General features: G+C 36.4%; 1 protein-coding gene across 1 annotated transcript in view; it reads right to left on the minus strand.

Annotated features, from left to right (window-relative positions):
* Positions 1–12,668, minus strand: part of PARD3 (par-3 family cell polarity regulator) — a 411,266-nt gene that overhangs the window by 134,781 nt on the left and 263,817 nt on the right. Inside the window, exons 18-19 of the mRNA XM_072328130.1 lie at positions 11,298–11,525; positions 5,405–5,621 (exon numbers count right to left, since the gene is read on the minus strand). Coding sequence (XP_072184231.1) covers positions 5,405–5,621; positions 11,298–11,525 — 445 coding nt within the window. The remainder of the gene's footprint in view (positions 1–5,404; positions 5,622–11,297; positions 11,526–12,668) is intronic.

Consider the following 12,668-nt stretch of genomic DNA (forward strand, 5'->3'; position numbering starts at 1 on the left):
TGCTATACACACACACACATATATATAGCAATAAGGGTTGTCCTTTTCCTTTGTTCTATCTTAGTAAATAGTTTTATCTCAACCCATGAGTTCTACATTCCACTGAGAAAGGGGGAGTGAGCGAACAACTTTATGGAGCTGAGCCACCTGCCAGGTTAAACCACAACAAACCCTTGCAATTTGCTTTTCATTTTTTCACAGACATTATTGATGATGAGAAACTTGAGTAGACAGCACAAGGAAGTCATGTAAAAAACAACAGTAATCCTTGTAGGTTATTCTTCCATATGTTCAGACAGAAGTCTAACATAGGTAACATGATTGAAAGGTATAATTCAAAACTACAAATATTAGTGTTATGAAGTGGTACATGTTCATTGTACTTTGGAAGTGGAAAAGAAGGAGGAGAAAGACAACAATATACCTGTTTTCAGCAAAACTAGGATGGAAACTAAGTTATCTATTTGTTCTCACGGAACTGGGGGGAAAAATAAATATATATAATTATCTATCTATAATATCTATATGTTAGATATCCATATCTATATATTATATATCTAATATCTATATATTAGGCTCACAGTAATCATTTTAAATGCAATTTAAGATTAGGCTTCAAAGGTAATCTGAGAATATTACATTTGCATTGGCTAACCAGTGCACTGATTTACTCACCTGTATGCTGCAACAATCAAGAGCGGAATTGAAGATTAGTCACCACATATCACAGATTTACATTTCCATCTACATCACAGAACAGATCTTGAAATACAGTCTCCAGTACTAAGAACACCTACACATATATTTACTTTTTAGCAGTGTTCCACAAATTTCAACACCCAGTGCTTACTTTCCCCACTGAAAAGCTATGTTTATGTGGGATTGAGTTATTAATCTACAGCAGAAAAGGTATCCACTTCTTACAACATACTTACTTAACCACAGTTGTTTCGAAGTGCCTGACATCCATTTCACAAGCAACCTCCAAAACCAATGTAAATATTTTCTTGTTTAAACTCAGAGTTAAGATACAAACGTATATTCCCCACAGCATCTTTCACTGTCCTCAGTAGCTTGCAAAAGAACTCAAGCATGCCTTCTGTTTTCACAAACTCATTTTTATCTCATTGTATAGATGTCAATTTGTTTCATATCTATTTGTCAGCATGACTGTCCCTCTAGTATCTTTTCCTCAAGATACGACTGGCTAATATTCCTTCTCTTCTTTCTGGAAGCTCAAAGTACTCTTTTTTTCCTCTTTTTTCTCAACATCTCAGTCGTTCGGTTTCTTTCAACTACTTTATACTTCAGGCACAGCCTTAACTGAGACTGGCCACTTACCAGGCATAATTTTTTATAAAACTCTCCAGTGACACTTCTCCTATACAAACTCCCAAGTAAGACCATGGCTGTCTACTTCCTTGCAAACAAAATAAAGTCCAAAACACAGTGACATAATCACAGTGACTCTACTGTATTACAAAACCACAGCTCAGATCTATTACAGAGAAAATTACACGCGGAAGCTGGTTAAAGATGTGGAGCTACAACTTGTTTCCTTTGTGACCAATTACTTCATTTATCTTAGTCACAGAGCTAAAAACTTTATCCTGTCTTGTATCCTGAGGGTCCCCACTTTGATAAGTAAAAATATTCTGTACCTGACAGGAGGAGGGAAAAAGAAAGTGGCACATGCAATTTTCTCTCACAGGAGAGGAACGTCAAAGAATCACACAACTGAGAAGCCCATCAAATTAATGTATCCCTACCAGCACTAATTATAGGTGCACAGTTTGAAACCTTGAACCGTCTTGCCTAATGCACCACTACAAAGACCTTTTTATCAACGGATTGTTCTTGTCAGGTTCATTTTATCAAGAAACAGAATCTCTACAGAAATAAACAAACTGAGAGGCAGAAGTGAGTGAATATATATTTTAGATTGCACATTGAGGAGCATAAAGATTTTTGTAATCTGATATCAAAACATGCATCCATTCAAGCCTTCCTGGTACAGAAAAAAACAACCAACAAAACAAAACAAAAAAAAACTAGCAGAACTTTTTATCAGCTTCCCAAAAACTATTTGCTAAGCTGTCAGTGGCCATCCAGATGCCCCTTAAATGTCCGCAGTGAAGAAGATGGAACTGCACAGCCTCTCCACAGTACATGATTAAAGCCAGAGGACATAATACATGATTCTACTGCATGGATAAGAAAGTCAGGGCAATGATGTAACTGCTCGGGTAACAAAGATATATTCTGGTATAAGATCTGCAGCACCTCAAAGCAGCACCAAGGCTGGTGTGTCAGCATCTCCTCCAAGAGATCAATATTTTTTTTCAACACTTCTCTGGGTTTATTTACAATCTATATTTATCTGTGAGCAGAAAGAGGGACCATTAAGCCAAATGTCAAATTTATATATATTATTCTCTTCTGCTCCAAAATGTCACTGTGAAAAAAGAAATGCACACATACTCAGATAAATATATTTCACAGAGAGAAGGGTGAAATTTTGACTGTCCACAGCCCAGTGTGAGTGAAGGTCCTTTTGAAGTGGGGGAAGCTTGGTGTCTCAGAGCACTGCATCTTACAGTTCTTGCTCATGGTTGCGTTAAGCTTCTCTAGTTGATGAAAGCAGTAAAACAGTACAAGTACTTAAAAGATTTATTTATGATTTTAACCTGCTATCTCAATCATCAGGAGATCTTGGAAATGCTGACTGGATGCTGAAGGATGAATGTAACCTTGGGTCCCCTCATGGGAACTTCATCTCATTGTGCAGTTTAATGAAGATCACAGTACCAAATCCTAAGATTTTAACTGAAGGCAAGTACCTTGCTTTTATACATTACACAGACTTCACTTTAGAAACTGTCAGTTTGCATATAAGCAGTAAAAAGCCCCTTGGCTAAAGACAGACATTGGTGTGTCAGTTAACAGCAATTTCACCCCACAAGTGTTCTTGCCCTTACAACTCAACAAAGAAATATTACTTTACAATAAGAGCACTGGAAAGGAAGAGAGAAAAAGAAAAAAAAGAACTACAAAGAAATCATAACGTTGCAAAGAACCAAAACATCCAATTATGCTTTGATCATAGCTTGAATTTCAAATGTTACTGTCACCATTATTTTTTATTGTGCCACATCTTCTGATTACTTGATATCTATATGTCAGATAAACAGAAAAACAAAGCATGATATAGGCAGAAGTAGTAGTTTATCTTACGGACATAATAAAGCCTCTCTTTCAAACATCATTGAGAAGCCTGTCAACAAAGCAAATCTGAGCACAGAGTGGAAATGAGGCATAATGCTTAATTCCTTCAATCAGCATTTTTCTGTTTGCCAGAAGCACCTCTCCTGGGTGGGCTGACAAGGTGCAAGCTAATTTAAAGATCCAGGAGAAGTCAGAACTACATCCAGATAGCACTGCTCCCATGTTAATTAAGAGGAGACTGAAAAGTAAAGTTCACTCAGAAATGATATTGAGGCAAAAACAACTCAAGGAAACATTGGCAGTTATGAAAAGCACACAACAAAGTGAGCACTAGGCCTACTTATCAGCAAAATTATAGTTTTCAGACTGAAGATTTCAGGAGTAGTATACTGAACACACAGACAAGGTTGCTTCTGGCATTAATTGCCACTTTCATACTCATTTCCACCTAGAGCTTTCAAAACTGGAAACACAAGGATCAAATGCCAGAGGGCAGAAAGCAGTGGATCAGCCCTGAACTGCACAGCTCCCCAACAAGTAAATGCTTCTTTGTTTGGAGGGCACGCTCCCCAGGTCCATTCTTTGTCTGTGTACCAAAGCTTGCATGGTGAAGCAGCTGTCTTCCAGGTCCACTGAGCATCAGCAACATCAAGCAGGAGGAACCCAAGGAGCTGCCCTGCTTTCTAGATGCTGTGTAATATTTTCTGTCTGAACTTCAGCTCACCAGACAACACTCATTTTATCAATAAGCTATTTACAGACAGCCAAATTTGTCATGGATGATTTGCCTGTCATTCATGTTGTGATAGCCAATTACACCAGAGATGAGCTATTCCAAAACAAATCTAAAGAAAAATGGCAAAGTCCAGAAAAGAATCAGTGGTATTTCATACCTCTAACCTTTTCCTCCACCCCAGGAGTGCGGGGTAACCCGACTCCAGTCTTTGACTTAGTCAGGCAAACACCAAGAAAATAAAGGTCTTCCTGTAGGACTTCCATACGATGAGTCTGAGGCACTCACCTCCTTTTGAAGCATGAATCCAAGTTTTATTACACTCCTGGTACTCTGTTGCATTGGCTGCCTAACAACCTGGTATGACTCCATGTTTTCCAAATAAATTTTGTATTATTTTCTGACTTTTTTCATCCTGAATTATCTAGTTTTGTGCTGTCGTTCACAGTCAGAACTCTCAAAGACCTTAGTAGTAACAACCAGAATTCAAGTGCAGGCTAAAGATGATAACAAGTTTCAAGGTAGTGGAAGTTACACTTAAGTGCTTTGAGAGAAGAGTCGCTGTTAATAATAAATCTTTAAAGTAATACTGCTATCTCTCTTCAATTTAAATAATGAATCACTGCATATATAAAAGAAAGCAAACGCTGCTTCAATATAATCTTTTTTTTTTTTTTTTTCCTTGGAAATATATTTATTTACACTAGCTAGCTAAGAGAAAGACCCATTTTCTTACTCTCTCACCCCTTTCCAGAATTTGATCAGAGGTGTTTGTCATGTTCCACCATTTACCCAGAACAGCAGGGTGTCCCTCAGTAGTCTGCTCCTTTCACATCACTTATGTCTGCTGGAGAGAAGACTCCTTTAAAAAGCACAGCACTTGGTAAAAAAACAGGTCTTTCACTGACCTTTCTCCAGACTATGGGTTCTCAGAGCACACAGTCTTATTTAGATCCCAATTTACACAAGATGAGCCTGCTGTTTTTCAATCTCAAACTGATTCATTTCTTTCCCATCTTACCTCCATGATACAAAATAGTCTTAATAGCAAAGTGAAAACAAAACAAAACAAAACACAAAACCACTCATTTGGTAGCATGTAAGCTTTGAGCACAAGATTAGAATACAGTTTAAGAATGAAAAATAAAAAATAAAAAAAAATAAAAAATTAAAAAATAAAAAGAAAAAAAAGGAAGGAAAAGAAAAGGAAGGAAAAACATGTGATTTGACAAGAGCTATGTGCATTACTTAGACATCACCAAAGACTCTTTCCAACATCAGGCAGCGTGAATGCTTAAAAACAGCTTTGTTTTTGCAACCATTTCACAGCCTGCTAGCCAGCAGCTTCTTTTCTACTCTGAGCTGCTTCTTTTTCAAGACACTACTTTTAAATACAAAAACCAACAGATAAAAGATGCAAATCATATTTGATTGCAAAGCACCTACCTGAACATGTCTCCTAAACCTTTCAGCATTCCTTTCTTTGCCTTAATTTTATCCTTCTCTTTATCTCGATCTTTCTTCTTTTCCTTTCCAGCCTTTTTTCTTTCACCTTTGTCTTGGCTTCCATTCATCTGTCTCTCCAGTGAGTGGGATGGCTGGTCACTTGCTGTGGAAACAGATTCTCTACCAGATCTTGAACTTTCCTCTGTGTCTTCCTCCACTGAAAGCACAAATTAAGAAACAACATGGGATAAGAACAAACAACAAAGGAAAGTTTTTTTGGTTTATTGTATAAATTATTTTCAAGCAGGATATATGCACAACAGCAAAATATTCCCATTCTTTTTCAAAATCAGTATTCACTAATTAGGATTTATTTTATTTTATTTATTTATTTATTTGGAATGGACAGGTGTACATAAACTCTTAAAGATAAGGAATTCATCTTTGCAGAACATTCTGCATAACTTGATTCATGTTCAGTGTGCACTCTGAATAACATACAGATTATGGGGAAGATGTTAATTGAACCCCATTAAGTGATGTTAATTGGATCCTTTTGTTTCAGCATCTAAAACAGTTAAGGAGAGCTCCAGAAATGTCTGCAGGAAGAAACAACAGCTGTGTAGCATGCCCTGTCAATAAATTCTTAGCAATATTCCCATAAAAATATGAAAGTCATTATGGACTGTTGACCCTCAATAGAAGCCTTAATAGACTTTTTCTTATGCTGCAAATACCGTAATGATTCTGCTGCACTACTTCATTTCCTGGCATAGTTTAAAACACATCACGCATCATAGGTTTTATTCTTCCAGAGCAGTAATACAGGTTAAGATTGGAGCAGCCTGGGAGTCTCAGGTGGGGAGATTCCACCCAGTGGAACATGGAAAACATTTTAAGAGCAGGTAATGTGTTTCTTCTCCGTTTCTAATCCAAGACCAAGACTGAGAATCCTAAAGTATACCTGAGGTTAAATTTAACAGGGCACATATGTTTCAGAAACTCTGAAATAAAATGATCAAAAGAAATAATACAATCAGGAACGGAAAATTCCCCCAGCAGTTAAGCAAGCAAGAAAGAAAATATGTTAAACATGAGAGTTAGAATTGTGAAGCCATTTTGACATAGCTTAAAGCCATATCCAACAACTATACTGCATGGCTGGTGAAGCTGCGATCTCCCAGGAGCTCTAACATTTTATTTCACCACATTATAAGCAGGGCTGCATCACTTCCCGGTTTTCCAACAGACAGCACAAGGCAGCAATTAGGATCACGGGCACATACTCTGTACTGATTTCTGTAGCTCTTACAGGTTCCAAACAACTATATAAACACATATGTATATATAATATACACAAAAAGATTTGGAAAAGGCCATGACAGCTAGAAGGAAGAATTATTTTTAACTTTAGCACATGCTTATTATTATTATTATTACTACAACTACTAGTACTGTTATTGGTAGACCTCGGGGACTTTTCTACAGCTAATGGAAGTGTGCAGTTCTTTAGAAAATTTTATAAACAGAATAGCGTAGAATATAAATTTGCTCTTCTTACTCATCTTTCATGTTTGCCATACCAGTAATTCACTGAAGCAGAGGAGTCTACAAATCACCAGCTGAAAGCCACTAGATATTCTACGTTCTCTGATACTTGCCTGCAAAATACTGTTTATTCTTTTAATATTACATTACACAGACCTACCCAACTGACTTATTCAACAAATCTCCCAGCATTTCTATAAATATTATCCAACCCTGCAAGATCACATAAACATTTTTCAAGAGAAACATATCATGTCAGATAAATATCAACATTAATAACCATTTTGGAATATCAGCTAGTACTCTGAAGTACAAATCAACCAAAAGAAAAAAAGACACTTCCCAGCAATTCATATTGACTTGTCTTCAGGACTGCTATGAGATAAGCAGGTGACACAACTTCTCAGCTGTAGTCACAGCTTTAAAATTTAGATATTTTTATTTCAGAAAACTAATGGGCATTTCCCATACCCTTCTCTGTATTAGCTGTACTCGGACTTTATTTGGTGAAAGTGTTTCTAACAGAAATTTGGGGATGATATTTAATTGTTATTAAAACAGTAGTGGAAAACTACTTTGGAAAAGCGCTGCAAATTTTTTGCATGTTAATTTATAGCTACAATCTGTTCCATTTAAACCAACCAGGCATTTAAATGATTGTACTTGCAAACAAACATAATCAGTTTAAAAAAAAAAAAAAAACAACAACAACAACAAAAAAAAACAAAACACAACACAAAAAACCCTGCATAAATCTGACAATTTCTGAAGTTGACTATTTACTTGGTACTGCATTGCTAGAATTCCAAAGATAAACAAAATTGTTCTATGATTGTTCATATTCATATGACAATACACTATTTTAAGCCTAAATATGCATTAAGTGTATTGTGCTGTGCTGATTGCCGAACTACTTCTCATAACAATGCTTCCTTTTATTGTTTTACATATTATATGGAGATCATATTGGCTCCTTTCCACAGTTGTGCTGCAATTAATTTTTTGTCTATCATATAAATTTTGCTCCGTTAACTCCGTGGCTTCGAATGAGCCTTGTGAACCAGGATGTCTGTCCTCTCGGAATAAACACTCATGTTTCCACTGGAGTAAATGGATTTCCATTTTCTTAAAAAGGCACAACATGAAGAAACTTGTTTCACTTTTATGCAGAGCATTCACTCTGCAATTAACATACACCTAATTACTAGCGTTTAGAACAAATGCAAATGCTGCCCAATTAAAATTCAAGCTGAGGCTGCAAATGAAACTTCTTATTTTTGTTAAGTTGCAGTAATGACACTAGGTTGCTGCAAAAGGCAGAATTTACTTGTTTTGGTACTGCTACTTTCTCCCCCATCCTCCCGCTCCCTTCCCCATTCAGGATACGGAAGACAAAAAAATAAATTGGAGTATACCTTAAGCATCAACTAAAGCTGAAAACCAGTGTCATTTCATGGACCACATTGTACTAAAGAGAAGTACACAAACAGGTATTATGAAGCTATTCTCCTAATTAGGCCATAATATGTAAAAGATGCACATGAGGAATCAAAGCTACTTAATGTGAAGCTATTTTGCCACTAAGTTTCCAGGCCTCTTATTGTGATATTTAATACAGCTGTGGATTCTAGCAATTAAGATTCAGCAAAAGATTAGAAAGCTTTGCCGATCTCTCCCAATTCAAATGTCTTGTCCGCATTCACATCACTAAAGATAAACATTCTGCTTCCAGTCAGCTATTTCAGGTATTTAGGGAAAAAAAAAAAAAAAAAAAAAAAAAAGAGAGAGAGAGAGAGAGAAATCAGGGAAAAAAATGACCTGTAATAGTTCAACACTCACACCTTTCCACAAATGTGACTTATTTACAACCATTAAAATTCATACACATCCTCTCACATACTTTCTAAAAGACTGTCTCAGAACTGGACACACCTATCTTATTTTCCTAGCCATTTAATAACTTTTTTCTTTGCAAAGACAGTAAGTTAATTTAGAAGAGCCGGCCCCTCTGCCACACATACTACCTATGTTTTATGGCTTTCTTATTTGGGGTAATGACATGCTACAAATTCCTCTATAAAATATACTGTAGCGCAGTGTCTGGAAAAGAAAAGCACTGTCAGCACTGAAACATTTGGAGAAGAAAGGGAAAACATATCAAGAAAGACAAATGATTCCAACCTCAAGGGTATCAGCAAATTGACCACCAACATGTTTGCTTGGATTTTGTAATACAAGAAAGCCACATTTTAATTTCAAACAATTATGAAATAATTAAATACAATTAAAAGAAAATTATGCCATGTCATTATGGCAGCAGTGAGCCATTAGGCCAGTACCAGATTGTTAAATCAACTTCCATGTATTCAAAGGCACACAGACTTTTTCCAGCTGAAGACATCACTTGGCACATTCTCTGGAATTTACAAAAAATTTACACAAAGTTGGGAAGACTGCAGGTGTTTTGTTTGTTGTTGTTGTTTTTTGTTGTTGTTGTTGTTGTTTTACAGATACACACATGTTCCCAGAAAGACAGACCTCAGGATGTAGCATTCTGATCCCATACCCCATATGTCTGGATTAGCTCTTAAGCTCTCTTGGCCACCATAAGAAGAGCAAGACCTAAAGGGTCTCCAACAATGTTCATTGATCTGAATTCTGTTCAACGAACTTACTACAGCTGCTTTACTATGCATCTATTACACTTGCAGCGACTTGCAGTGTAACTTTCGGTATTACCTTTCAGATGCTTTATTGTAATACATGGAAGCTATTTGGCCCCACAACTTCAACAGAACATGCAGTTCCATGCATATATCTTGGTCATACTTCCTGAAGGCCTTCCTTAGCAGGTGAGATTTAAAAACAATCTTGTTCTTGTTCTCCTATGACAATGAAATGGCTCCTGTTCCATCAGTGCTAGACTTCATCCATGCAAAGATGAAGATGAAGACTCACCACACAGCATTTCACTTACAGACTGAAATATTTTCTGGTTTCCATAACTTCCAGGCAAAGAATACAAAGACCGCAAAATATTTTCTTTCTGCTTTCTATGTGTTGCATCAATAAGCTCAAAACATCTTACAGGAATCTCATAAGCCTATACTCACGTAGAATACGTTTTTTGAAAATAGTTTTGCTGTAATTTTGGTGAAATAAAGTTAAATCATCTGTAACTTCTGGGTAAGCACTGTATATCTCATGCCTCAAAACAAGATACTTCCGTCAGTTGGCTCACACCATTTAAGGATTTTTAGGAAAACGTGACCATATATCCCAGAAGACCATAGGCTCACAGTCTGGGAGGATAAGCAGGACCATTACATTTCTTCACTTACCTTTTATCTTACTGGTCAAAAACAGAATGACAGCCAGTAGCACCAGACCAGAGTTTTCAAAAAACATAAAAAGAGTAAGCTTGCAATAGAATATTATGGAATGACGCTTTAGAAACAAACATTTTAAAACTAGCAGAGAGTGGAAAGTTTTTTTTCAAGATTTTTCTGCAAGTATTCAAGCTAAATATTTTACCATTTCGGCTTTCCAAGCGTCTTCTCCATTCATAAACTTTTAACTAGCTGCAAGTTGATTAAAAAAAATTCTGTGGGTGTGTGTGACAAGTTGAAACTAATACAACATGAAGGTTAAAAATTCTATAATTTTAATACAACCCCTGATTGAGATAATTTACCATTCACACTATTTTTATTCAATATAAGTTGTCATTTTCCCAGCCCATTCTTACACAGTTCAATAATGATAAGGTTAGCTTTGAAGTGATTCTTTTATGTTAATGACATTCTCCACATGTTGGGTCATACTTCGGGTTAAAGAACTGAAAATGTAAATGAATGCCCATTAGGGTGGGTAATAGCTGATCATTAACTTTATATTTTATTAGATCTGCCAGCCTTACTCATTCTAATTAAAGGACAGTGATTTCTTTTTTTTCCCCAGACACTACAAATGTACCCTTTCAAAGTTAGATGCACATATTTTTGTAACATTAATCCAGTGGGTTTTTTTTAGTTTCTGCGTAAATTTTTTTTCTAATTTACATCAGTAAATTAATTAGCTGCCTTACAGAAAATTTTCATAGTAAGTAATTTAAGTAAACACACTCCAAATAATCTTATTTCCTTATTTTAGGAAGGAAGGAAGCTGCAGAGTGTTGCAATCTGCTTAATGCATATGAAGGGCAAAAGCCTGAAACAAATCCAGGAAGAGATACTAGTTCTATTCTTTTAAAATCTAAAAATTATCTTCTATCACTTCTAATTACCTTCTAAAGGAATTGACTGATATTGTTAACATTCATTATGTACAACAGTAGCTTACTTACAAGTTTCCATGCCTTCATCATCATCATCTGCTACAGGTTTATCATACGATTTGTCTATGGCAGCTCTGAAGCTTTCATTGCAGCCTCGTCCTCGGATAATTCGTGGGCGGGGGCGGTGGAAGGGAATATCACCATTGAGAGTCACCTCAGCAACAGCGGTCTGCAGACTTTCTAATGAGCTGGATTTCTTCAGACCTAATGAAGGCCCTACATCTCTGGTTGGGGAACCTTAGTGATTTAGGGAAGAAAAAAAAAGTAATTAGAATTAGTGTAGAGAACTGCATGCTCGATTATGCATATCCATTGTGAAAGTCTTTGGGGACACACTTAACATTATTCACATCATCTCTCAATAATCTACAGGGAATTCTCAGCAGATTTGTTGGTCTCAGAAGTGAATGAGTATGTCAAGATACAGTCAACGAAACCGACAGCATTAGCAAGATCTGGCTTTTCAAATCAGTGAAAAGATACCAACACCCTTCATTATTATTTCAACAATCTGAATGATAAAAGTAAGTGCAGGGCTTTAAACACAGCTCATAAAAACAACAGAGATACAAATCTTACTGCATCAAACAAACTTATTAATTAGTTTTTGTTTAGAGCAGAAAATTTCATTTGTAATAGAAACTGATAAACAGAGATCATATTCTGGTCATGAATCCTATCACATTTAGAGTGACCTTCTAGTAAAGTACTTTGACTTCAGCTTCAAGGAATATGCTTAGTTTAAACTGACTTTTAAAGACTTGCATCAAAATGCTAATAATTTCATAATGAAATATTTCTGAGAAATATCAATTGGTTTGGTGGGATTTTGAGGATTTGTTTATAAAAATCTATGGCAAAGCCCCAGTTAGTCCACCATTACCACAGCACCAGTTACCCAGCTGGACAGGAAACACTGCTGGCTGTGTGCATGTTGATATCTGCACAGCTCTATAGCTGGGGCTGAGGGCAGCCCTTATCAGAGCTGCATGTTCAGAGGCATCCCAAGAAACCCCTGGACAGTATTCATCAAAACTCCTTTCTTCATTCAGACTTCATTCAGACTTGCCTTCTCAGCTTTGTGAACTACACTTCTAAGCTTTGTTTTTGGATACACAGTTTTCTTGTAAATCAGCTGACAGTTGCACAATTGGATCTCATAGTTAAAACTGGGAGAGATCTATCAAAAAAAAGAATTCACTGAACTTTGAATTGTTTTGTTAAAAGGTGCAGAATACTCTTGGCTAGCTTTTGCATAAAACGTGTGCCTGGAGAGAAAGATGAGATGGAATGAAAGCAGGAAGAGGGATGCTGGACATACAGAACAGCAACATAGCAACTCTTCACCATGTTTATTGCTGTCTTGGTCTGATACGCAGC

The sequence above is a fragment of the Excalfactoria chinensis genome, chromosome 2, assembly GCF_039878825.1.
Source record: "Excalfactoria chinensis isolate bCotChi1 chromosome 2, bCotChi1.hap2, whole genome shotgun sequence".
NCBI lineage: Eukaryota > Metazoa > Chordata > Aves > Galliformes > Phasianidae > Excalfactoria > Excalfactoria chinensis.